We start from the raw sequence: 27,211 nt of genomic DNA on the forward strand, positions 1-27,211 counted from the left end.
GATTTTTTTTCTTTCCTTTTTCTTTTCGTTTTTTTTTTCTTTTCGTTCGTCGCGGTACCGCGTCGAGAAACATTTCCACGCGAATAAGAGCGACCGCGATGACGAAGCTAAAATAAAGATAAAAAAACACACGCGAGAAAACGGTCGGTTTAAATCAATATATAATACTGTTCCAGCAGTGAAACGTCCGAATAAAAGCTATCGTTTCTCTCTGTCCCGCAAGATTAATTCCGTAATCGCAACAAAAACTGCGCAACATCGTCCGAAATTACGTCTAAAGGAGGTATGCCGGGGGAATATAATCGAGAACAATCGTACAAGAACAATCGTTACGTGGGTGGCTCTTTTACAAGTAATACCAAAAATAATTCAGAGAGTAATACAGATTACCCGCCTCCGACTCGAGCCACCGAAGCACATATACATGCCGCGATAAGATTAAGCTGCTTCCGGCAAAGCCAATTTTATGGCATTTAATAAGAATTGCATTATCAGCTCCTACCGCACGACCTTTCCGAAGTAACGCGCTTTTGATTAAAAAATCCTCCCCCGTGCTCGAACGTAATTACTTCCCGAGAGAAGTTTTCTCCTGCGAAGTTTGAAGCTTGATCCTTATAAAGTCTCAGCAATCTCGTGAGAATCTCTCTCTCTCAGAAGCGACTTTACCAAGTTTAAGAATTTTAATTTGTCACGCAGACAATTTTATCTCAATTACAATCTCATGAGAAACATTTCAATCTCTCGGAGCGGATAATCAATATCGGGAAAGTTTCCTCGCGTATGTGAAACAAGTTTCGCGCAAGTTCTAAGTAAGTTTAATGCACAACCGTGTATGTCGGATTATTTTTTAAACTATTACATCACTTGCCGGTCGCGAACGATTGTCATCGATGTCTCATCACTTATGCAGGATGGTACCGTGTACGTTGCTCGCATATTAAGGACGCGGCGGCTCGAAGAAAACCAGGACACGCGCGACCGCGGCGTACACGTGCACGAGAGTGAGAGAACCCTATATAAGCGAGGTGGATTCAGTGAAGTACTTTTACAAGATACATGAGGAAGCTCAATATTTTAGAAATAGGTCGGACAAAAGCTCATTACTTGTTCACATGAGGAAAGAGGATGCGTCCCTCGACGCGTAGCTTAAGGGCAAGCATAAGAGGGACACGTAAGTGATGCCCTAGTGTTCAAGTTGTAGTAAAACACCCATTGAAAATTCCGATCGCGTTATTTAGAATCAATAATCGCAAAGCTTTAGAAGGAAGTAGAGTAGGCTTAATCGCCGTGTTGTAAGACGTTTCAATTTGAGAAAGTTAAAAGATAATATTTAGATCGCGGATCGTGTTTGGAGAACCTAATATCCCGGCAAACACAAATATAATTGTCATATGACATAGACGTGACACGTGTATAACGTGTATGTTATATACAGCAGTTGCATCTACATTTGCCGAGACATTTTTCAATCCCTCGACTTCTCAGTCCTTATATATTTTCCCTTAATGACAGACTACGCGAATTCAAATCGCGGACGTAAATTAAACTCTCCGAGCGCGACACATTTAATTGTCAGTCGCATTCTGATTATTGCACTCCTCTCTATAAGCGGATCACCGCGCGGATACGTTTGACACGCGTAATGAAATTATCTGAAACGTGATAGTCGTGATAGAGCTACGAGATACGCGAGACGACGGGAAAACCGCCCGTCGTGCAGAAAATTCGGACATTCGCTCCACCGTACGCGGGTATCTCGACGATGTCATCTCGGTGCTCGTGATCGCGCTCGTCGCGTCGAAGCGAGAGCAAGAGATTCGAGAAGAATAGGAAAGGAAGGAAAAGTGACAGGCTACACCCTGCGCGTGAGAACTCGCGACGAAGGAAAGACAGAAGTGCCCGCGGAAAGGACGATTTAGGCTTCATCATCATACGAAGGATCTGCTGGTGCGACGACGGTGACGCGACACCGGCGGCGATGCGACGGCGACGGCGGCTCCTCGTCGACGACGACGACGACGACGACGACGACGACGACAACGACGACGACGTCGACGGCGGCGGCGGCGGCGGCGGCGGTTCGGCGGCGAGAGTGACCGTTCAATCGAGGAAGCCCGTCTTAACGAGTTTCTCGAGGAAGAACTTGACGTCGCCCAGCTCGGAGTCCTTGATACCGATGGACTTCAGCATGCCCAGGTCGCCGTTCTCCACCGCCATGAAGACCGAGCGCAGGTGCTCGAGATCCGAGCGCATCAGGTGCAGCGCCGCGCCGAAGTCCTCGATCGTCTGTGACTCTGAACGGCCGAAACAGATTGTCAGGGGGCCAGGTTCGCGGGGAACGGATTTTTCGAGGATAGAGGCGACGCGAGAGAAAAACAATTCGGAGTCTTTAAGTGTATACAGATTAATCGCGCTAAACTACACGAGACAAGTGTCTGTTGGAGCCGATATCTTTTAACGTCGAAGTCAGCGGATTGAGACACTCGTGGTATTGTTCTGTTTAGTGCGACAATGATATTGCTGCTTTTAATAGATTTCCGATACGTGGGAAAGATTTACCGCTGCACCGCGTTATACAGCGATATATATATCGGAGAACAACAAGTCGAACAGCCCGAGATGATGGCCTGTTTTGTGTCGCGTTATAATTCGGGTACCGCAAAGCTCACTTCGTATATTTGATCCCGTGGAAGCTTACCGGACAGCGCGATGGCCACTTTTTCCACACCGCCGAGAGGTTTCAGCGTATCACGTGCCTTGGTTCCGAATAGCTTCTCCAGATAATTGGGACCGTGGCTGGCTAGCAGAGACTGCAAAAAACTCGCGGTTTCCTCTACGGGCGGTCGTTTGGCTGTAACAGCAAATAAAAGCAAATTTCGTAACCGTGCAGCATGATGGCTGTAAAATAAAACGAAAATAGAGCGCGCAAAAAGTTCAATTTTATCTCCTGGGCAAACGCCGGGGATCAGTTATAGCGCCGTAATCATGAACATCACTTAAATTTTAATTCAAAAATTTTCCTTCTAAATATGCTATCTGCAGAGAAACAAAGAGTAGCAAAATCTCATTTCTGGTTAATCAATATTTATGAATACGGCGTGTAGAAAGGTGAAAGCGAGATATAAAAGATGACATTTTGCATAAATGCGTCGAACGCACACACCTATACCGGCGATGCAACCCTCCCTTATCGTATTACAGATGCCCGGGAGTGCCCCGGTGCGGTTGCACGGAACATCGAGTGCACCCACACCGAAGCGGTATATCCGTGACACATCCGCTCTTTCTCATACAGTGTACATATATAAAGTGAATCCATTAAATAAAATCCTGTATATGTATAAAATAATCCTATATATACATATATATATAAAATAAAATTTCCCGCCAGGGAAATGCGGTAATCCTACGCAAAGAGAAAAATTAAAAACCACACTATAACGTAATGTAAAACATATTAAAAATCAGACAGTATAGTTTCACGCACCAGCGAGCCGGCGTTTGACATATAGGCAAACGTTTAATGTTAGAACGAGACGCGATAATTAATAATTCTAAGTAATCCCCGCTCTGCCTACTGATTAGATCTAATTAATTAATTAAACTCAAAGTTAATTGGCTCACCTGCGGTACACAATCTTGAGTCCTCGTCGTATCCGTCCTGACAGTCGGGTGCCCCGTCGCAGAGATACTGTATCGAGATGCAAATACCGTCGCCCGGGCACTTGAACGGTTCGTACGGATGGCAAGCCTCTGAAACGCACGCATGAATTCTGAGAAAGAGTGGGAGAGATAATTTGAGAAAAAGTAATCTGATGAAAGTGATTTGCGAAGAGTAATCTGGGCGTACGCTCCGCTTCCAAATAATTGGGAACGTGTGTGTGAGTGTGTGTGTATGTGGGAGGGATATCCGTTACATGCGGCTCAATCACATTTCCGCGGAAATGGAAGTTCGGGAAAGTCGATTACGTTCGCCGATGGGACGATCGCGAGTCGCCGGATGATTAAATTACAACGATAACGTGCGGGATCCGAAACGGAATTAATGAAACGTGGCACGGGTAATGCGGCAGCACCCTTCCCTTCGTGCGACCACCAGGCTTTCGGGATAATTGAGCAAACACGCGATCGCACATAGCTCACGCTACAACAGCCCGTGGGCGCGCAATAGAGTTGACGGTTCGGAAAAATCAATTAACCGAAACGCTTAATCCGATATAGAACTGCAGGGAACAATCGTAAATCCCCATATCAATTGTTTGCTCTTCTCGAGGCTCGTAAAAAATCCGAAGCTCCGCCAAACGATTCCTTCGTCAAAGTTTCCCTCGCAATTTATATGTCCCCCACAAATCTCTCTGCACAAGATACACGTTCTAAGTTCTAAGCAAATATTGTCAGATTTAAAAGTCGGTCGAAAATTTTTATGTACCGACCCTACTAAAAAAAAAAGAGCGAAGTTTTATGTGAGCCTTCTAAAAAAAAGAAAAAGAAATTTTCTTAGATCTTCCTTTAGGAGGCTTAGAATATTTATCTGAGAGGTTCTGTTTCCCAGGGGATCAAATATCGACATCCTGTTTGTGCGGAGCACTCCGGCGAGTTCCACGCTAGAAAAAGCTATACTTCCATTTTTAATCTCGGAGGAAATGTTTTGTAATAATTGCGAGACCTTTATTCGCGCACTGTTCTAAAATAGAAAAGCACCAGCTATTTAGTGCCCACGCGTTCGTTTGACGCGCGGAAAATGAAAAATTTTCGTACGACGGAAAAAACAATCCCCGCGGCGGTACGCGCGAAACGGAAAAAACATCGTATTGTGCAGCGGTTGTGCTCGGCGATCGATTGTGTAATATTGTGCCACATATTCGCTATACAATCGTTCACGTTCGTTAACGTTTCGCACGTAAAAACGTAATTTACACCGCAAACACGGTACGTCTCGTGTCCACAGAGCGTCTCGTGACAATCAATTTTGATCGCGTTAAGAATTCGATATCTACACACACACATACACACATGTCGCGGTATATATCGAAAACCGTATCGAACCATTCCTCCGGCGCGGTGGCCCCGACCATCAGCGTTATTAAATTATTATATGTACACGTCGCAGTTCTCTTTCTCGCGCGAGTTGAGACAGGACGTCTACGTGGGTGGATGGAGAGAGATGAAGGGAAGTTTCGAGCAAACATTTTACCGTTCAATTGAGAAACCCACACACCGTGTCCGGAATTCCGTCATCCGCCCCATAATCACGAGGATCGCGTTCGAATTTAAAAGCCGGCCGCGGGATATTATATTCACCTGCTGCAGCAACTTATATAGCGTCGCAATTTTTCCCACGTGTTTAGATAAGACGCCCACGCGTCCGTGGGCGTAGCGTCATCGTAACGACGTTAAACAATTATATTTCACCGATCGACGGGCTATAATGATTCCCCCGAGGAGTAGCCGCTGACCCCCGCGGGACCGCGGGACCTCAATGCATTTCGAATGAAATGAAATCGTCGGGGGAATATTAAAGGGTATATAAAGAATAAAGAGATTGAGCCGCGTATGTGCGCCCCTTTGCAGACCAGGGAGACGCGCGACAGGTGCGATAAATTTTAAATAGGATCGCTTTCGATTCGAAACCACCACTTTGGACTTCTATTCCCCGCACGCACGTTATAAAGTTTCTGCTGCATAAACTTGTTGAAACTTCGTTCGTGCGAGAGAATTCGCGTAGGAATTCTCTCTCTATATTGGGATGCGAGTTGCAAACAGTTTAAGGCGAGCTCGAATCTATAACTTGTGAAGATCTGGCCAAGCTCCGTTTCAAAGATGAAAAATAGAAAAATATAGTTGACACAAAAGATATGGAAATTAAATAGAAACTGATATCTGATAACGTCTTATTTCTAGAAACAACTTCTGCTTCATCAAATTTTGCGAGAGCATATTTAATTCCAGCTAAAATAAGATATGAATAAGAGATCAAATAAGATATCAAATGAAAGAAGTCGATGGAACATGTTCTCACAAATTCGATGAAGCTCTTACTCATTTCTTATTTTAGTTAGAATGAATCCGTTCGCGGAAAGACGATTAAAAGACGTCTTATTTCTCCGAAGAAAAATTCTCTGAAAATGAGTATGAAAAGTATAAAAATAAAGGCAAAACAAAGAGTAACCCAAAGAGTTGATGAAAAATAGATAATTACGAGAAACTAGAGCTCGCAGATGTAGGATATTAGAGACAGGATATAATATTTGTAATATCAAAGCATGGTGAGAGATGAAAGAATTACATAGCGTGTCTAAATTTCATTTTAGTTGACGTAATTTTGAAATATAATTACTTTTTTTTAAGAAAAATAGATTTTTCAAGAGATAATTATGAGAAACGAAGACTTGCGTAAAACAAAAGATATTCAATATAATGTTTTTAATATAATATTCATAACATTTTTAATATTGAAGTACAGTAAGAGATGAAAGAATTATAGAGTGAGTCCAGATTTTATTTTAGTTGGTGCAACTTTGGGATATCATTACTTTTACTTAAAAGAAATAGATTTATGCTATAGATAATTACGAAAAATGGGGACTCGCGTGAAATAAGAGGTAATATTGAGTATAATATTTTTAATATCAAAACACAATGAGAGATAGAATTATACAGTGGGTCTAGATTTTAGTTGGCGCAACTTTACGATGTCATTACTTTTTTTTTTAGGAAAAATAAATTTATGCAATAAATATTTATGAGAAATGAACGCTCGCGTAAAACAGAAGATAATATTGGGGTCATTGGGGATGAAATTTTTAATATAAAAGTACAGTGAGAGATGAAAGAATTAAAGAATGGGTTTAGATTTTATATTAGTTGGCGCAACTTTGCAATATTGTTACTTTTTTTTTAGGAAAAATAGATTTATGCAATAAATAATTACAAGAACTGAGTAAAAAAGAGGATATCGAATATAATTTTTTAATTTGGATATAATTTTTTTACTATTTCATATGAAAGCAGAGAGATGGAAGAATTGTTGTTGAGAGAAGAGCAGGTCTAAAAAAACTTTATTTTAATTGGCATGACTTTACGATATCATTACTTCTTTTTAAAGAGAAAATAATGCAACAGATGATTGCAAGAAACAAGGACTCTCCTCGGATAAAAGAGGAGATATTGGATATAATTTTTTTAAGTTTAAATATTATTTTTACCAAAAAATGAAAGCACGGCGAGAGATGAAAGAATTATAGAGCAAGTCTAAACTTTATTTTTATTGGCGTAATTTTACGATATTTATTACATCATTACTATTTTTTTAAAGACAAAATAGATTTATGCAATAGATAACTGCGAGAAACGAGGGCTCGGGTAAGACAGAGGGGATGCAACGACCGCATGAAGCCCGCCTCGCGGCAGCCCGGCCCTGAATAGCCGCGAGCTGAGTAAAAACGCGTGTTTCTAAATGTCATCGGCGTACTATATACGACTCGGTACGCGTTAAGTATGCGCGTTATTGAGCGAACACGTACACGTACACTAACCGTCGGAGTGTATAAAACACGCTCCCGTATGGTCGGGAAGTCCCAGCGAAACGTCTCCGCCGTCCACCGCGCCCGTTAATTTTAATGAATGTTAATCAGGAGGAACATGATAATGCGAAGGGCAACAGTCTCCCGGAAGCTTTCTCTTCATTCCGTGCCCTAACAAGCATCCCGCGTGGGCTCGTATATGAAATGTTTACTCTTGCTGTAAGGCAAAGTTTACACGTGTACGTATATCTCATACGTTACGTGAAGGATAAAGTTTGTAATTTCTTTCGCGGTGTCTCACGAATCGACGAACCGATCGTATTCTTTTATAAATAATAAAAATAACAAATTTTATAATAAAACCATTTTATTACTATAGTCTTTGGTTAATTCGAGCGGAGTTTTGTTTGCAGATTTTTCACTTGCAGTTTGATTATGCAACAATTTAAATGAATAAATACGTGAAGCTGCAAGCTATAAGAAGTGCTGTAAGAAAATGGGAATGATTTCTCTCAATATGTGAAGTTCTCTCGTGAAGCGAACATCAAAGTAAGTCGAAGAATTACTAAATGACGGTAGAAGAATAAAACACGAAACGTCTTATATGCATCTTATACATTTCCGGCACATGCAAAAGAGGATTTTGCAAACACTCATTCGTAAGTTTCATTTAGCTAATTTATTTAATTAATTTATCTGCAGTTACTGTCTCTAATTAGAATTTCGCAATCGCACAAAAGTTAAATTAGTTTCCCGAGCTGATCCTAGTTTCTCAGCGGTTGCAGTAGTTAAGACTATGTTTGCGCAGACAGGATGATGCACGAGTTACCTTCTAAACATCTAAAATATTTAATATACCTCTTTAATGTTTAATATATTTTCTGACATTAATAATGCGTAAAGTATATAAATACACGTTTATATTTATCATAAACAATTATGCTATCATTAAACTGTGATAGTTTTACAACAGAATTATAAATTTCGTTAACGTTAAAAAGATTAAAAAGATATAAAAGATGTAGCAAATTATAAGGATACATCGATCAAATATTCCGATGCAACTTTTTTATTTTAAACTGCTTCAATTTCAAGATGTTTAAGCAAAAAAAATAGCTTGTAAGAGCAAAACTATAAAAAAAATATATATTTGATAAATGCTGATAATATTTGATTGATCGTTTCTAGGTGACTTTATATATGCATGGATATACTATCGGCGTATTGTAATAAAAAAATGAACTCCATAAAACTTTGCGAATAAATCGATAAAATAAATATGACAAAAATGTGTTATACAGAAATATAAAAAATACAATATATAAAAATATATATATTATTGTTTGTACAATTTTTGTTATAATAAAAATTTTAGAAAGATTATTAACTTCAAAAAATAATGCATATTTTTAAAAATACACAAAAATACGCGTATTTTATGTTCACTTGAATATTCTACAATTTACACAATCATTCGAGATGAAAGATTCATTAAAATTGTAACGTGTGCTTATGCATTCACACAATTTTTCATATTTTCCAGAGAAAAAAACACTTTAGAACAATATCCTTTATAGAATTCCCCGCGCGATTTTATTTTTGACGATTTCTTCCGTGCGATCGTCTCAGTGTTGCGCGCCTAAAAACCCTCGCGGTCTCGCCGTCAGCTCGAAAATCGTGCTCTTTCGAGGGTGCATTCGCGAGCTTTCGCCGTTTCCTAATTTCGCCTCGCGCGCGAGGATCCCCCGTTGTCGACTTACCCGAACGTTTCGTGTTGATGTGACCGTAGAAGCGGCTGAGGTCGATCGCCATGACGGCGCGCGGAAAGGCGGCGCAGGCCGTCAGGGCGATGCCAAGTGCAACCGCGCCGTTGCAGAATCTCCGTACCATCCTCGCTTCGCGGATGCGGACGTGCGATGTTCTCGAGTCAGGCAGGCGGACACGCTCCTTTCTCCTCTTCTTTCTGTCGCGACGACGAGTTCGAATTCGGGGGTATCCTCTTCCTCTCTCTCTCTCTCTCTCTCTCTCTCTCTCTCCTCACTTCTTCTTGCTACAGAGGGGGGCTCCTCTTCACCGCGAAGAATCCCTGGTTCCTTCTCGCGAACGCGAACCCCGGCGATGTATCGTCACCCTCGCGAGAATCACCTGCTCGCTCGCTCGCCCGCTGGTATCTGGTGCGCCACCAAGGTTCGAGTAACTCCTCGGGGTGGCTCGCGCAAGGTCCCTCGCCCCGAGAGCACTCCGCTTCGGCTGCGCTGCGTCTGTATGCGTGGGTGCGAATGTTAACGGCGCGACGAGGTCGCTCTCTCACCACCCACTCTTCGCTCGCCTTTTCTCGGAATTTTTTTCTCCGGTCTCTCGCTCCCTCGGGCTGCTCCGCTCTCGCCTCCTTTCTCCCACTTACGCGCGTAAGAAAAAAGATATGTTATCCCTCTACTGGGCGCGTGACGGTGCACAGCCACACTGCGAACACACCTGCGCCACGCGATCTCACCTGCGGCCGGCTCGCGTTGGTACCTCGGGGGTGAAAGAGGGAGAAGGGTGGAAACGACGCGTGGGAAACCGGCCGACCAATCGGCCGTTGGGTTACGCCGGATGCGGCCAATCGAGAAACGCGAGATCGCAGGTCTACCCTGGAACACCCACGCTTGCCGTTGCGCCCAGTCGCATCGATTTCAACCCCTCGGTCGCCCAGTGGTGTAAACGAGGAGGGTGGGTAAACGCGGGCGATCCGTACAGGTGCAATACGTCGGTATCGTATTTTCATTGTTCTCTCAGCGTAGGAATACCTCCTTTCACATTGCATTAAATTTTCATCGGTGTACTGACATTTCCTCCCTCTTTTCACTCTTCGCGCATCAAGCGTATTCTCTCTCTCTCTCTTATTACTTCCGGTCCCCGGCTCCCCGTTACACTCCTGTCGTCGCCCAATAGGTAACTTTCGCTTGTCGTTACAAGGTACTTTTAAGCGCCCGCGATATGTAATACGTCGGCGCTTAGTAATTCTACGGCGAACCGCTATTATCGCCGTAATTACTCGACGCTCTCGAGTCGGCGTGCGTATAATGGCCAATTTCTCTAACGCGCGGTTCTTTAGCTAGTTCTCCAAGCGACACAATGAGATTGATAAATAATGTCGAGTGTACCGTTTACCGCAATAGAACATCGCAATATCGATTACTCACAATCGCAAAGAATGAACGCTCGGAATTTGCGCAAACTACTCGCCGCGACGTTCTGAATAAAGATTGACATCAGACCCAATAATATATTGGATATTATTACGGAAACGGTTAATTTCATAGATAATTTCACAGCAGACTTGACTTTATAATATATAGAGTGATATGTGAAAAAAATAAGCTGTGTGTGGTTTTGGCATCAATTTGGCCGATAAGATTTTGATAATAAAAAAAGTGACAGGTATATTTGCGCTTGAATGACAAAAAAAAATTAATTTCTAAATGTCTGTTATATAATGTCCGTTATTACATTTGTTGTTAGAAAATGAAATTCTTTCCCCTGTACAGTCGTAAAATTAAAGCAACTGCACAAGGGAGAGAATTTATTCTTTTTAATTTAGCTTTTAATTTAACACTTGGCGTCGGATTTTATAGAACTTGGAAGTCTCTATTTATTAAAACTCTCAGGAAGATGAAACGTGGTTACCCAAGTTATTACGTGGCATTAGCACATCCCAAGCGTGCTTTATCATCTTATTCTTCCTTTCCGCTGTACTTTTCTCATCTTCATTGATTCCCTCACAGCATCAATACGCGAAATTCATATACATGTTAATAATATTTTAAAAATCAATCTTTCTCTTGATATATCGTCATAACGAAAAAATATTAATATTATTCCAAAATATAGTTTTTTTAAAATTGAACGCGGGAAAAATTTCATTTTCATAAATTTTATGAATTTGTACACGTCCCTGGCGAAAATAAAAATTGGAGTGTAAGTTGAATGTAAAGGAAGAATAACGGAGGGAGGAAGAGCGTAAAAGAAGCGTTTTAATGCTTTTAAAAGATAAATGCTTCTTTTACATTTCGCTGTTCCAATTTACGCTTCCTGTAAATTTCATTCATGCTTTTGTCATTCATATTTTTTTTTACACTCAACTCACGCTCCGATCTTTATTTTCGTTTATGAATTGTTGGTCTGACAATGAGTATAAACTGATCCCTTCTTCTTTTATCATCTCTTAATTCTCTCTTATTATTGAAATATTGGTTTCTTTACGTACACTGAAAAAAAAAAGTAAAATCAAATGAATATTTCTTGATTCAACTATATTTGGCGATCACGGGCTGTCAAACAAATATTTGTTAATTCAACATAAAATGCTTGTTAATTCACAAAAATATCAAATGTTATTGATGTATATGTTTAATTCAAAAACATATATAATTAAACCAAAGAAAAACTGTCAATATAAAACGCATTTAATTGTTTCAACTTTTTTTTCTCAGTGTAGTAATACTTAATTCATGCTGTATACCTGTACTAATTATACGTATATTTTAGCGTTTCAGAGAAACTAACCTAGAATACGCAATAAAAAACAATATCTATCTGTTTCGAAAAGTAAAACAAATTATTTCTAATCGTTATCTTACTTATACATTACATTATACGTGCATTTTATTTGATAAGTATATGAATGAAAATATAATGATCTCCTAAAGACACCCTATATAGATATCGCATGTAATTATAATGAACTACGATCTCGCCACTTTATTTTTACCATCTGCCTCCTTAAGTAATCTTCATTGCGCAACACGAATATATTATCAGTGCGTCTATATACGCTTTGCATACGTGTCTCTTACATTTAAATGCGATCAAGAATTGGGTTACGTAAGATTCTTTTCCTTCTCTCTATTTCTATTATAAAAATTGTAATCCAAGAAGGGAGAACTCACAGAGATTTTATCGGAGGCTCTTCTCGTTACGAAACTTTGTGCGTATACCTGAACGTACATATCGCGAAAACTTTAAGTTCTCGTCGTGTGCCGCGGGTATCGACGCGCAACTTTGCAGGCCAACTTCAAAGGGAATTGGCAACCTCTCGGTGTTGTCGCTGTCGCTTCTTTTCTCTTTCCACGCATGTGGACGGGCAATCGGGGCAATTCTCTTCTTCCTCTCTTCCCTCGGATTCGAATCGAAATCCGCGATTAGAGAATCGTGAAGGGGAGGGGGGAGGAGAAGGGGGGACCGTCGATGCTCGGTCGAGATTTATTATGTCGCTCCCTGCTTCTTGAAAATGTCACGGTAACGCAGGGCGCAACCAGCTCAGCCAGGCCGATTACAGTCGCGTAAACAGACGAGAATGCGTCTGGCCTGACGATCGCGATGCAGTCCGACATCATGGAGGATTTGAAGATGAAATTTTTCGACCTCATTAACAAGCAGGCAAGCCCGTCTCCACGACTACTCCGAGCGAATATCGTAACTGGCGAACGTACAAGCGCGGCTTCGTTTGCTGCGCTGTCCAGGAACTTAGGTTATGTAACGACTCGGAAAGTCGATGTGCACCCAGTCGAATTTGACATTTCGCTGTCAAGAACGAAACGTCAAATCAGACCGCGTTACTTCTTGTCCTTCTTATTTTCGTAATTGATTTTCACGAGAACCGTCATCGATAAAACAGCAATTTTGAGAACCCAGCATCTTGATATCACTTATATTACGTCTCTCTTAACAGTTATTTATGTCACAATACATATAATTTAATAAATATATAAATTTTAATTCATTTATATTTAATACGTACGTTGAATTATATATCTAAATGTACAATTTTTATATGTGCATATTTACAATGTCCACATAATTCGGTTGTACATATTTGAAAAAAAAAGTCCATTCGGATCTATATTAATATTACATGAATATTAGCTGAAATTAAAGAAAACAACGCTTGATTTAAAAACTGTGTTATTGCGAAATAAATGAGATTGCTTATCTTTTTTTTTTTTAGAATGCAACTAAAGTGCCGCTTATGGGCTTGAATCCAGATCTGCTCAATCCACCCGATCTGCAAAAATGCGAAGACCTTTGTTCCGAGGCCGATCAGTCGACAGAGAGCGAGCCCATACCCGATCAAGATGTGTTAGACTCCATCGAAGATGTTTACTTCAATACCGACGATAGTTTCGATTCGTCGCGCTACGAATTAACAAAACTGCCAACAATATTGCACTCGAAGGAGATTGAGAAGTGCTACAAGAAGCTCAAGCAGCAACATCAAGTTGTCTCCAAGAAAGTGCTGCAGCTCATTTTGCAAAAGCAGAGTGCTTGTAAAGCGGAGTTCGACAAAATTCTGCTGCTGCAGGACCAACTGCAGGACGTCGTGGACATATGTAAGATGGGAAGGGCGGATCTGCAATTGGCTGAGAAACAATTTACCAAGGCGAGTCTAGGTATACTGGCTAACTATCAGAGGCGGCAAGTAACCCAGGAGCTGTTAAATAGTTTAAACACTATAAAGACCCTGGTAAGTCAATTTATTGTATTTTACGCTTGTCCTTAAAATGACAATCTATGCTTCGTAAGAGGCTAAATTTGAACTTCATATCTCTCGTAAAACGAATTAAAGATTTTTTTTACATTGTAAATTATTGTGCAGCAATGCACCGGGGATCGTCTGCAGGAGCTTCTAAACGAGGGGAATTATCCTGGGGCCATATCGCTTCTTCTGGAGTGCCAGATCGCCGCTCAAACCTACAAGCATTTCCACTGCATCGCCGAGCTGAACGCGAATCTGCAGAATATCTTGATTCAAGCGGAAAGTACCTTAGACAATACGCTCTCTAAAATGTGCACCGAATTCGACGTCGCGGTGTACTCGTCCATTCAGGAAGCGTACGCGTTGCTGGGAAAGACTCAGTCTGCCATGGATCAGTTGCACATGTATTTCGTCGTTGCCATTCACAACACGGCGGACGCCGTTATCCACAGCTACGCGGGGGGTGAGGTGAAGAGACAATACGAGCAACAGTGCCAGGCCGTGCCCCGTGAGAAGTGTATAGCCTGCCTCACGGAATTATGCAAATCACTGTGGACAATACTGAATTCGCATCACTTAATTGTAAATTGGCATAACGCGCAGGAGGCCGAGGGTAAGTCCGACGTTAAGGATTTAGAGGCGACACTGAGCAAGGAGTACGTCAAGCAAAAATTGGAGCACAGCATGGTCCGAGCGTGGCACGAAGTGGAAGGGAAGATCTCGATATACCTGACGAACACAGATCTGACAAGTACCAAGTTCGAACAGTTTGTCCAGGTATTGGGTATAGTTAACAGGTAAGTAAATGTTGATCGTACGTAACGATATCAATTGTATCAGTTGGTGCGAAATAAACGAACCGTCCGTTAAACTGTCTGTTAATTATAGGTTGATGGAAATTGGGGAGGACCTCTGTAGTTTCAAATCGGAGAACTTGCAGAAGTCCATAAAGCAGCAGTCCCTATCTTACTTTTCTCATTATCACGCGTCTCGCTTGGACGAATTGAAAATGTTTCTGGAGAACGACGGCTGGGAATTGTGTCCTGTCAAGTCCGATTTTGTGGCTACACAATTACTGGAGTTTCGTAGTCTGAAACCTTCGCTCAATAACTGTAAAGCGTGGAATAGCCTAGACAGCTCGACCTTAAGCGACAGCGATAATTCTACGGGAGTCGACATGCAGAAGTATCTCGAGGGCGGTTTGTCGCCGTTCACAGTGGGTTTGGATGACACCATGGATGAGGATATTTTAATAAACAATGATGTAGGAAAATCATTAAACTGACACAATTTAACGCTGCCGATATCATTGATCTTTTACGGTTTTTTTTTGTTTTGTTATTTAGCTTGATCAACCCGCGTACTTTTCGGACGAATCCGACGAGGATATTCCCGATGAATTGAAGCACGAATACGTCGACGAGCTGGATCATACGAAAGTTAATAAAAAGAAGTGCAAGCTCAAACAGTCTATGGGGCCTATGGTCACAAACACGACGTTAAGCGTACTGAGGGTGTGCGGCAAGTATCTACAGATGTCGAAGCTTTTACGATCAATCGCGGTCACTGTCATACAGAGCATGATACAATTTTTCGAGCTATGCTTCTACACAGTACACTTATTCTTTACGTCGGATCTCGTAAGTTCACGTTTATTCTTAAATTATTTTACGATTCTTAATTATATGCCCGCGCGGCTGGAACGCGATTCAGAGAGTACCGGTTCTTCATTCTTTCAGCAAATCAACAGCGACTCGTTGTACAGTCCGAAATTGAAATTGTCCTTAGCGCGAATTAGAGAGACTCTGATTATCTCAGAGAACGATACAATGGAAGAGAATGGCAATGCGAATTACGATAAAGTAAGGCAACCACAGCTTTCATCCATTGTGAATTTGTCGCAGCCCGAGAAACTTCACGGATTAACGGAACGTATTGTAGCTGTCGAGTCTCTGATATTTTTAGGACAACAGTACGAAGGCTTAAGGCCTTATTTAGAGCATCTGATCGCCAGCAGTCCTCAGAGAGGATTCTTACATCAGTTTTACATGCAAACCATCGCGTCCGTCGCAGACTTGAGAAAGCCAGTCTACATGGCGGTGACGTCGCAAGCGTTTGACGTTGCAAATATTTTGAATTTAATGAACAAAGTCAATTGGGAGGTGACGGACGTCATGTCTCAACATAGTAATTACATCGATGCACTACTCGAAGTATGTGTCGCTATTTGTTAAACGAAATTTTGTCAGCCATGATATCGAAACTATTGTTTGACATTTAAAAAAAAATTTTTTTTTTTGTAGGAAACGTGCACTTTGAATGAGAGACTTAACACTATTGGAACGTACATACCTTTGAATGCGGATATATGTAATGCGGTGTGGGAAAATGTGGCCCACTTAATTACACACACCTTAGTGGAAGGGTACGGAAAACTTAATGGATATATCTATCTAAGAGTACTTATATTCTAAAAGAATTAACGCCAGCTAACAGAAACGTAATTTTTTTTTGTCGCCCCAGATTTTCCAATGCTAAAAAGTGTTCGAATGGCGGTAGAGCTCTGATGCAGCTCGATTTCACGCAGCTAAAGTCGAAGTTCGAGAAAGTGACGTCGTTGAGACCTATGCCGCATAGGGAGTACGTTGAGTTGTACATCAAGGCGTACTACCTTCCTGAAAATAGCTTCGAAGAATGGATTAAGGAGCACAAGGTACCTATACACGTTTGCAGTATTATAAATATATTGGCAATTTTTTTTTTAATTCTTTACCGACAAACACTAGCATATAAAATATGGTCTTGCAGGAGTATTCAGTTAAACATTTAGTCGGCCTGATTTCGGCGACGTGTCAAAATAATAAGAAGACGCGGCAGCGATTGATAGCGCTCGTGGAGGAGCAGCGGCCCAGCAGATAGCATCCAACCATTCACTACAAGTCCGTACAAGATTGTATCGAAATAGGAAATATTTGAGAATTTGTCGAGCAAGAAACAGGGGGTATGATAATCATGTTGTTAACTGTACAGTAGAACAATTTTTTAAGTACGTTACAAAACTGATATCAGATATATTCGTGTTTAAACTATTTTATGAAATTCGAATCTCCGAGAAAGAGAGAGGGGAGGGAAGAGAGATCTCTCACACGAACCAAGCAAGTCATAATATATTTGTGAAGTATTCTGTATATGAATCTCGTAGTTCTAAGAACGCTTTTACAATGTACTAACTGTAGCTCTAATGTATATATTACAAATGTTTTAACATATACAATAGTATTTTAGAGTCTATACAGTTAGACCATACGCGAATTGCTACGAAATGGAACTTTAGCTTATTTTTAATATACCAAGATACTTATCTCTCGAAAATGCACGATTATACGAATCTCATTTATGAACCGTCGAATTTGCAAGTGAACTGCAGTATTAAAAACATACGATACCGTGGTAACTGAGAACTCGAAATATTGCCATTGATTTTTGCAATGAAAACTTATATGTATATGTATGATCTGTATGCACTGTGGCGTTAATTTAAGAAAGAGAAAAGAAATTTTTTTTTCAATATGACTATATAGTCATAAAAAAATCGATATTTTAAAATATACATACTGTAAGAATTCTATTTTATATAACTTTATTTTTGTAAAAACGTAGAGCACACATTAAATGTGACATTTTTTTTTTTTTTTTAAATTATATTATTAAATTTCAATTTAATAATAAGTTTTCGAAGCTAAAATGAAATATGAAAGATATGATTGACGACTCGTTTTACAAAAGTAATTATATTGATTGTCGAAATAGTGAAACCATGACTTCTCAACACTAAATTTTAACTATGTTATTTATTTTACTTTACTGTTGATTCAGTCTTATGTAAATTGGGAATAATGTATATTAAAATACTAATAAAAAAAAAATAAACTAAAATATTTTCAGTGCTTCTGTACCCACAAATTATTATCATAAACGAGAAATTGGTTGCGTGTATTCATTGCATGGTACATATGCATATATACCACAGAATGCACAATTTAAAGAAATTTTTATTATACAAATGATATTAATATACAAGTACATATATACTTTCTAGCTTCGTCGATTTTCGATTTCGTAAAAATTGCTATTATATTTATATATTGCATTTATTATATATATTTATATCCCATAAACACACCATGAACCAAAAAGCTCCTGTTGCACCAGTAAATATGCTCTCCTAACCGAAATTATCTTATAATGCCCGAGATTCTTTGTGAACAATTCGCTCTTCCCCTACGCCGAAGAATAACAGATTGCTCGTTGATTTAATGAAGATTTCCTAAAGCATTAATTAGAATTTATTCGAATAATTACGTGTAAATAGTTTTATAATACAACATTCGAGGGCAATATAATTAAGAGCGTAACACACTATAGACTATTCAAACAATAGGAATAAATAGCAAATATGTAAATTAACACGAGTATTGATTTTTCTCCTTTATTGCGCTAAGTCCTTCCTTTCCTACTAAGGCAGATATATTTCGTTCTCGGAAATATTCTATTCACAATATCGTGGTGCATTAGGAATTCTCTGGCTGATAGCGTCGATCCATGTGTAAGCTGACAGCGTCGATTCGCGTGTAATAATTATTCCTTATATTCCGAAGCGCTTTAATGAGCCTTAAACTTTTTTTTCTTGTATGGCCCCTGTTAAGATGTCGTACTTATCAAATATCGTTAATTTTCTAAATGGCAAATCACTGGATATTTTTTCTTCTAATCGAAAAGATGCGTATATATAATATGTATGTATAAATAAAGGGATGACACTGTATGGTTTTTTTTATCTTGCGTAAAAAATCTCCAGCGCATCTCCCGAGAGCAATAAATTTTAGGGTTTTCTATGTAACATTGATAATATCAAATTGTCTAAAAATTGTAGCAAATAACACATCTAAACATCTACGAATATCTTCTCTTCTGCAAGAGAACAGTGCAACGTAATATCATAACAAAAACTATTTTCTTCACCGAACTGAGTTTAGAAACTACGTATATTTCAGAGTCCGAGATTTGTAATTCTTTTTTTTTTATTGGCCTTTCCAGTTGTTTACCTCTGAACTCTAGACACGAATTTATTAAGTTGCTACTGGATATAATTCGCCGTAACAAAATTACAGTAATGATCTCTACAAACTAATAATAGATTTTTTTCTTTAATGCTATAAAATTCTTGAACTACGTTCAGGCTTTGGATATTAGTGAAGCACAACGATCGATAATTCTGAATTAGCTCTGACTTATTATATTTCAAGTTGAGAAGTAGAGTTTATTAATTTAATAAACTAAATTTATTTAATAACTAATAATATCATATATATTGTACGTATGAAAAAAAAATTTAGAATTTATGTTGCTTCCAAAACTTATATTGTCTTTTTGGAGCGACTCTTTTCCTTGCCTGTGCATTTTTTTCTTTTTATAAAAAACCGCCATCGAACAATATTTTCTATTAGTCCTCGAGAAACCTCTTCGTGTGTGTATATATATATAATTCGTTATTATCATTTTGTATTTTTTTTTTCGTTAATTAGTCTGGATATATGGAACACATAAGACGCTCGACAGTTAGTTGGAATAGATCAAACATATTTATATACATAAAACTTCGTCAATTAACATCATAACATCACATTGAATAATGAGAAAAATGGCTTCTGCTAAAGCTGATGGTAAAACGCAACACAATTTTATATATACATGCATATACATATACATATATGTATGTATATACATATTTTTTTTAATGATTAGAGATAGTGCACAATAATGGTACCGCCATTTGAAACATTATTAAAAAAATGTAGAGATTACGTTCACGAGGTCGTACAAATACGTGGCCATAGAGAGTTGCTAAAATAACATGTCTAACGTTTTCTCTGGAAAAACACAGCTCCGTATTTCCAAAGCCTGATTGTGATTTTTTTTATACAGACAATACGACGTTCGACTTCATCGAACACATCTCAGTAAGTGAGATTACTTAACATTAATGGTACGGATGCTGAGGAAGTTATACAAACTTACATCTGGAAAAAATCTCTTTCTTGTTATAATCCACGTAGAAGATTGCTCGTATATAACTAAAAACGTTTCGTCTAACTTGTCTACTTCGCTAGTGTACCATGGAATGTAAACAAGGTGTCAATGCATTTCACGAAATTACAAAAGGTATATATGTAATCATCACTTGTTATTTACTCGTAACTCAATTTGATTCGATAATCGAACACAAACATTTTTTGAACACTGCACAAACATTTTTTGAACACTTGCAAACTGCGTAAATTAGTTATGAATCTCGAAATGTATATCCTTACTAGTCCTTACTCTATGGATTATGCTATGAGAAATTAAACGATCACGAAAACATTTATATCTCATCCGTTTTAAAACGTTGATCTTAACGATCCGATCGTTGCGACCTAATACTAGTATGCTTTATTATCCGATACTCACTTAAACAGTAAAAAATATTGGCAGATTCAATGCTGTTACGTTCCTTGTAACATTATTTCCTTTTCTCCCTCTTTTTTTTGTTTTGGTTTTTGAGCTCACAATATCAGTAAACCGATAACTCCTTATTGCATTGCTTCCTATATTCTGCGAACTTGTGCGTAATTATAGCAATAATCTGATGATACTTTAAAATTATCGTATCCCGTGATCGAGATGACAGAAAAAGATGGGAATTGATTGAAAGAAATACCAGAGATGCGAGTTGGAAGACGAAGTTATAAAAAGAAATACAAGCAATTTTTCAGCACGGAACTCTACATAGCAAGGATGTTAATTAACGGAATAGTCTTGCTGTTACTATATAAAGCCTCAATGTAGATCTTTTAAATTTATTCACGTGTTATACTCACGGGCTATATGTATACGAATATCATTATAATACACATTAGATAGCACTTTGACAACAAGATATTGCGAAGTTAAAAATCTAGCTGCGTTTCGTTAAAATCTTGAGGTACTTTCTCGCACGAGAGAGTTAGAGTGAGATAGAGAGAGAGAGAGAGAGAAACGCAACTCCGCTCAAGTAACAGTTACATAGACATTAGATATGATCCTGCAAAGGTAAGTTATACAGTATACTAATTCTTGTGAATCCGTGAACCTCTTAATATCATAACTAGATTCTCGTAATTTTTTTTGTCTCTCTTCCTTTTTTCTCCCATTAACTTGTACAACGTATGTGTCTCATGAAACAGTACACTTGTGTGAATATGTTACATGTACAGAGAGCGGTATTAAACCCGCTAGCGTTTTAAACTCTATTCGGTAATTATTTCCGTGAAATGGGGATAAATAGCTAGTATAACAAAGGTCACGCCCCTTGGTACCTCGTTTACAATAAATTACTATTCACCTAGTATCGATATTATTGGAACACACCATTAATAGTTGTCTTCATATTGTTTTTCCTCATCCCCCCCCCACCCCATTTTTGCACCTGTGATAACGTTACTCGTAAAAAAGATGTCGTCAAACCGTATCATTTGTCAGTTTGTTCGTCTTGACGGAGCCTCCACATGATAAATTAAAATAAGAAATACAAAGCAAACGTATATTCTCTGTATATATAGCTAATTTGTGAAAAATAAATATTTGCTCATAATTTATGATTACTGGTTAACCACGTAAGGCCCTCGTAAAGCCCGTCTCCCGTTGTGGCACAAGATGGCTGAACGTACCAATTTCTATCTCGTATCCTAGTTAATCCCAGTTTCTCTTGTATTTCGTGCGGTTTCATTGCTAGAGAAACAAAAAAGCGAACGGGCGAAAATTCGTATATTGTGCTAAGCCATGTAAAGATTATATCTGTAGCACATATATACACTGCGTCATTACTATTCACTAAAAATTACACTAACGAAAAATATAAATATCGTAATGTAAGAAAAAAAAAACGTAAATGTCACTTACCATCCGGAAGATCTTGTTTATTAGCAAAGATTAAAATTATCGCATCACGCATTTCCCTATCGTTTATGATTCGATGAAGTTCTTGGCGGGCTTCGTCGATTCTATCCCGATCCGCACAGTCTACTACAAAAATAAGTCCTTGCGTCCCTGTGTAGTAGTGACGCCATAACGGACGTATTTTATCTTGGCCACCTACATCCTAAATAACAGAGAAACATTCAGTTCGATTAAGAGCGGACGATTAATAGGTAGGGATAATTTCTTCTCTTTACAGGCTTTCCCGTGTGGGAGAGCTTGATATACTTACCCACACATTAAATTTAACATTCTTATAGGTAACTGTTTCTACATTGAATCCTACAGTTGGTATAGTTGTCACAGACTGTCCTAGTTTAAGTTTATACAATATTGCTGATGTAAAATTTATAGTTAAGGAAATGTCTTTACAGAAAAGAATTGAAAGAGCTGAGACACACCTTGTACACATTACATAACACATAACAAAACTATGTCAATTACAATTACACGTACAGTCAAATTATGTAACTTAATTGACAGAGAAAAAAAACAATTGCATAAGTAAAACGAACACACGGAATTAATAGATGTATGTACGATTACAGAACACGTAAGACTCGCAAATTACAGCGTCGCAAAGGATACTGGTTTTTCCTGCCGCATCCAGTCCCAACATGAGAATACGCATCTCCTTGTTGCCAAAGATCTTTGACAACAACTTGCCCATTTTGCCAGCTGTGTTCTAGGCACCCGGCTTCACCTGTGCTTCACAAAGTGCACAATTTAATTAATCAACGGTTCGCCGAAACAAACAGTCCGCCGAACATTATCTCTAGCATTCGTCTCGCGCCATTCTCTGTCACCGCGGACCTCGGATATCGTCCGTCGTTAGCGGAACCATAATAAACGGAATGTATATGTCGGATATATTTAACCCCAAAACGCGCGTTTTCCAGCTCGATATCGAGGTTCGGAGCTCGCGGACGCGCGAGAACCAACGGTAACCGTCCGCGTAGAGAGGAGGGAGAGGAAAAAAAAAGCCGAGGCTAGCCCCGTAACCGTGTCAAGCTCGGACGGAAATCGACGTGGAGAACGAACGTTTTAAAGCCCACGTTTGAAATTCCACGCCTCTTGTTCCGCGCTGTCGACGGCGCCGGCGACGGTCGAGAACGGTTACCTCAACGTCTGAAACCTCCGCTACGAATCTCTCATCGCGGTCGGGCGGGCGCTGGGGGACGATCTACGGGCGGGACGCGACCTCGGTAGCGCGGATAAACAGAGACGAGGCAGCGGCCAACACTTCCCCTAACCTATCTGCGTGCGCGAACATCATCGGCTACCGCCGCCGCCGCCGCCGCCACCGCCGCACGGCACGGGGTGTAATCCTCGGTACGGATTTGTTGCGTTTGCTCGTCTTAACTACACCTTCTGCATTCAAAATAGATCGTCTCTCGCTCGCACCCCCTCACATTTTATCCCGCTTTCGATATAGCAACGGTATAAACTTGGAAAAAAAATATCCGAGTAAAAACTTGATGATAAAATAGATAATGTGAAATATTTTTAGATGTGTGTGTGTGTATATATATATACCTATTTTTTTTTAACGTAGAAATTTTATTTCTCGGTAACTTTCGTAAAATAATATCGATTTGACCTTTTGTACGCTTATTATTTTATTCAGCATCCGTGATCTGTATTTGAATTATAATGGAAACCAGATCACGTCGCTCGTGTGGTACAATACCTGCCTTTTTAATTTGGCTCGCGCGCATCTCAATCGCATTCCCGATTCGCCTTTGGCATATAAAATGACACGGGTGTGCAATCGCGGGCTGCGAGAAGAGGAAGAGGAAAGGGGAAGAAATGTAGGTAGCGCGTGAATCTCTCTCAGAATGCGAGAGGAAGCTTATTTAAAAATTTATTTTGAATGCAGGAGAGTGTAACAAGCGCAGCTGAAACATACCTAACGGAACGACGCGCGCACATATTCCAGCCCGTGGAGAGCCGAGAGCCGGGGAGGGTGCAGAGAGTGCAGAGAGAAACGAACGGCTCGCCCTGCCGCGCCGCGCTGCGCCGCGCGAAACGGAAAGGCGTGTTCGTGTGTGGGCGACGAGACGGGGACGAACTTTTTATCGGGCTGCGCTAATTCGCTCGACGACACGTCGGAAATGTCGGGATCGCGATATCGGGTTCTCTGAAAGGGACAGACAGTTTGTAATAAAGGAGAAAAAGCGAAGGAACGAAGAGAGAGAGAGAGAATTCTCGCTCTACCGCGCGACGGACGTTTCGCGTGCTATCGATCGCTTCGCGACGTTATTTTATTTCGACGTTGACGTTCCCGCGTTGACGTTTCGCCGAAACACGTATGTACAAGTAACTCTCGTTCGCGGCGAGTCGCGGGCGGCCGCGGGTTCGAGCGCGGCGGAGGCATGCGGTCACGAGGAGGGGTGGGGCAGAAAGGGAACGGCGGGAAGGGGGAAGAGGGAAGGACGAGAGAACGGGAGCGCGGAGCAACTTACCGAGAAACATCTGCAGAGTGGAGCGAATGTCTGACCGTTAATGTTGCTACACACGGACACATCACAGTTATGCCGCGCATAGCTCTCTGCCGGTCGGATCTCGCCGATCGTCGCTCGTGCGCTCGCGCGAAAGCGTTAATTCATCGTCGCCAGGCACGATGTCATCGGCATTGTCATCGTCACGTCCCTCCGTAAATCACGGGACACGGCATGCACGCGACGTGGGATTAGAAGAGAGGAGAGAGATGGATGGGAGGACATGGCGACGGCGCGGGCGCGCGCCGCGCGGGCGTAGCTACGGATGTTCGAGCGACACGTCGCGCCATCGCGCGGCGATCCGCGAAACTAGGCCACCACCAGCGGGGATAATGCAGAACTGTTCGTCCCCTCGGCACTTTTCGCACCGCGGGAGTGTAACGAGTGTACAGGTAATGCAGAGTGTTCGATAAATTTTATGCAGTACGCTACGCACGATCATTGATTGAAGGTTAGCGAGGAAGGAGATATTGGGGATTCGCTTGGTTCTTCTCGTTGTTTTTCTTCGCGCGATTTTTTAGGACATTCGGGAATCTTGAATATGAAAGTTCTACACATGCGCCTACTATACGTTTGACGTAAGTATAATTTATGAATGGCACTCGAAGGGAAAAAAGGGAAAGAAAGACGCGAAATGTAGAAAGCGCGACTAAAGCACGAAGGTTAACTTTTGTAAACCTTTTGCTTTGAAAACAGAGAGAATAGATAGTCTGTTACTAATTGACAGTGTACGTATGTATTTACATATAGATTTATCTAGTCGTCGGAAATGTAGATCAGAGAGGAAACGAGAGTGTATATGTATATATTATGTATGTATGGATAATTGAGGGTTTGAAAAAAATATAGATAACAAGCGAAATTTAGAAAGCGCACGACTAAACCTACAGATCTATTATATCCTTTTCTTCGAGAGTCGTTATTGTTAGAAAAACAACATACATGCTATCGCACTGCCTCTCGACAACTTGAAAACATCTTCGTGAGCTATTTCGATTCCCGCACGTACGTGCGTAGAAAAACAAAAGTGGGAGTAAGCGAAATTTCCTGAAATTCGTGAAATTCGCCGCGGAAAACAATTTTGTACAAAGTATCGAACCCGATTGTTTTGAGAAAAAATTGAAAATTGCGAGAAAAATTTCCTCTCGGCTCCTCCCCCCCCCCCTCCTTGAATCGACAGAATTCACGTTTGCGAAGAGAAACCGCGTTATTGATAGCCCTCCCCCCACCGGTTATCAATTTTCTTTTCGCAAACATGAATTCTGCCGATTCTGTATTCGTTGAGATTTTACCGCAAATTCCTCGCGTTAAATCCAGCGTGTGTGATCAGCTGACTATCAGAGATTGAGGAATGCAAATTATAGGGATTAGAACGATTCAGTCAATTAGAACGAAATGAATTAAAATTAAAATTAAGTGTCTGATAAAATCTAATTTTAATCCTCAATTCAAAATCCTCAACTCTCCATTGCACATTGCATACTGTAGTCTGACATGGCCTGTAGCGAAGATATGGGCTCGCTCGCGCGATCGGGTCTTCGAAATTCGCAAATGGATTTCGCGTGTCATCTCGGCGATGCCATAAACGATATAAAACTGCGGGCGATGGCGCGATGAAGGCTTTTTCGCGTCCGTTCGACGACGACGACGACGACGTTCAAAAAGTTCGTCGTATAATTTCTCGCGGAGAATTTCTACGTGGCGCGATACGGCGTGGGCGCCGACACCTCGTTTTATCTGACGCGAAACGAGGCGCAGCGCGGCGCGGGCGGGTCGGAGATGGGGATGCTTCTCGCTCTCCTTGTTACTCCAGATTGGGACGTGGCCGATCTTTCGCGCGCCGCAGACTGCTCGCGCTGCATTATATTCCTCGGGGCTGGCGGTGTGCTATGTGCCACCTCCGCTCGCGCGCGAGCGCGATCGCGAGCGCGGAGTCATGCGACGGCGCCAACATTCCCGTCGTTTAACGACGTGCGTGCACGGCCGTAAAACGTCCGGATCGGCGGCGACGGAGGCGGCATGTGGGTTTTACGCATGTACGCTTATATATATACGTAAGAATACGCGGGCACACCACGTCGCGCGCGCGCGCGGACTTAAATTAGACGCGTATAGTGTACGTACCCCGCCGTTACTACATGCCACCTGAACGGAGAGAAAACGCTACTACTTTTGCCGCTATTTAAATGAATAGCGTGTGCGAGCGTGTTACGGGCGCGCACGCGGCTGGTAAATGCATTCAGGAATGCCGCATAATCAGCCATTAATTCACGCCGGATGGTCGTTAATGCAAATACGATAAGGCGGCCCGGCTCTCCTCTCGCGCGGCGCGGCGCGACGCGGCGAGAAAAAGCCGGCACCTTTCCCCGGTCTCGGTAAACATCACGCGCCGTTTGATATTTAAATTTCACGGCGCTTTCCGATTAGAATTTATGATAATCGTATGTTAATCGTGGCGCCGCGATGGTCGCAATATCCGCGGCGGCCGCGACACCGTGGACTGGGATTGCGGGGACGTCTCTCGGGCCGGTCGTGCATGGATATACGACGTGGATATTCGCTGTGTGCGCGAAGGAGTATCGAAAAAAAAAAACGCGCCGAGACACGGTCGGAAG

At 40.9% G+C, this 27,211-nt stretch overlaps 3 protein-coding genes across 7 annotated transcripts; 1 reads left to right on the forward strand and 2 right to left on the reverse strand.

Moving 5' to 3' along the window:
• Positions 1-2,035: 2,035 nt before the first annotated feature.
• Positions 2,036-10,030, reverse strand: LOC105452824 (prohormone-4). The gene is made up of 4 exons (XM_011694280.1): positions 9,284-10,030; positions 3,625-3,753; positions 2,699-2,851; positions 2,036-2,294 (listed from the first exon to the last, which is right to left on the reverse strand). Exons 1-4 carry the CDS (start codon positions 9,411-9,413, stop codon positions 2,101-2,103), a joined length of 606 nt encoding a protein of 201 aa, XP_011692582.1. The 5' UTR covers positions 9,414-10,030; the 3' UTR covers positions 2,036-2,100.
• Positions 10,031-12,305: 2,275 nt separating this feature from the next.
• On the forward strand, positions 12,306-17,431 carry LOC105452825 (coiled-coil domain-containing protein 132). Its single transcript, XM_011694281.1, has 9 exons — positions 12,306-12,944; positions 13,513-14,028; positions 14,161-14,837; positions 14,929-15,304; positions 15,387-15,680; positions 15,780-16,253; positions 16,344-16,465; positions 16,564-16,753; positions 16,849-17,431. The coding sequence occupies exons 1-9, from the start codon at positions 12,885-12,887 to the stop codon at positions 16,957-16,959; spliced, it is 2,820 nt and encodes a 939-aa protein (XP_011692583.1). The 5' UTR covers positions 12,306-12,884; the 3' UTR covers positions 16,960-17,431.
• Positions 17,432-19,605: 2,174 nt separating this feature from the next.
• On the reverse strand, positions 19,606-24,801 carry LOC105452826 (ADP-ribosylation factor 6). Of its 5 annotated transcripts, none has more exons than XM_011694285.1 (5): positions 24,561-24,801; positions 22,684-22,798; positions 22,328-22,431; positions 22,021-22,219; positions 19,606-21,849 (listed from the first exon to the last, which is right to left on the reverse strand). In XM_011694285.1, the coding sequence occupies exons 2-5, from the start codon at positions 22,763-22,765 to the stop codon at positions 21,707-21,709; spliced, it is 528 nt and encodes a 175-aa protein (XP_011692587.1). In that variant the 5' UTR covers positions 22,766-22,798; positions 24,561-24,801; the 3' UTR covers positions 19,606-21,706. The 5 variants fall into 5 exon arrangements, with proteins under 5 accessions (XP_011692587.1, XP_011692586.1, XP_011692589.1 ...); XM_011694284.1 differs by having other exon boundaries at positions 22,684-22,803; XM_011694287.1 differs by lacking the exon at positions 24,561-24,801 and adding an exon at positions 23,790-23,812.
• Between the last annotated feature and the right edge of the window lie 2,410 nt (positions 24,802-27,211).

This window comes from Wasmannia auropunctata, unplaced genomic scaffold (assembly GCF_000956235.1).
Source record: "Wasmannia auropunctata unplaced genomic scaffold, wasmannia.A_1.0 LD336026.1, whole genome shotgun sequence".
In the NCBI taxonomy this organism is placed as follows: Eukaryota; Metazoa; Arthropoda; class Insecta; order Hymenoptera; family Formicidae; genus Wasmannia; species Wasmannia auropunctata.

What these genes read in the sequence shown, in the direction of transcription:
- LOC105452825 (XM_011694281.1), top strand. Translation starts at nt 12,885, where the DNA reads ATGCAGTCCGACATCATGGAGGATTTGAAGATGAAATTTTTCGACCTC. An exon ending in TATTCTTTACGTCGGATCTC is followed by an intron (nt 15,681 to 15,779) that starts GTAAGTTCACGT and finishes TCATTCTTTCAG; the next exon opens with CAAATCAACAGCGACTCGTT. An exon ending in AATGGATTAAGGAGCACAAG is followed by an intron (nt 16,754 to 16,848) that starts GTACCTATACAC and finishes ATGGTCTTGCAG; the next exon opens with GAGTATTCAGTTAAACATTT.
- LOC105452824 (XM_011694280.1), bottom strand. Translation starts at nt 9,413, where the DNA reads ATGGTACGGAGATTCTGCAACGGCGCGGTTGCACTTGGCATCGCCCTG. An exon ending in CATCAACACGAAACGTTCGG is followed by an intron (nt 3,754 to 9,283) that starts GTAAGTCGACAA and finishes CGTGCGTTTCAG; the next exon opens with AGGCTTGCCATCCGTACGAA. An exon ending in CTCAAGATTGTGTACCGCAG is followed by an intron (nt 2,852 to 3,624) that starts GTGAGCCAATTA and finishes TTGCTGTTACAG; the next exon opens with CCAAACGACCGCCCGTAGAG.
- LOC105452826 (XM_011694285.1), bottom strand. Translation starts at nt 22,765, where the DNA reads ATGGGCAAGTTGTTGTCAAAGATCTTTGGCAACAAGGAGATGCGTATT. An exon ending in ATGTTAAATTTAATGTGTGG is followed by an intron (nt 22,220 to 22,327) that starts GTAAGTATATCA and finishes TCTGTTATTTAG; the next exon opens with GATGTAGGTGGCCAAGATAA. An exon ending in TAAACAAGATCTTCCGGATG is followed by an intron (nt 21,850 to 22,020) that starts GTAAGTGACATT and finishes TTGTTTCTCTAG; the next exon opens with CAATGAAACCGCACGAAATA.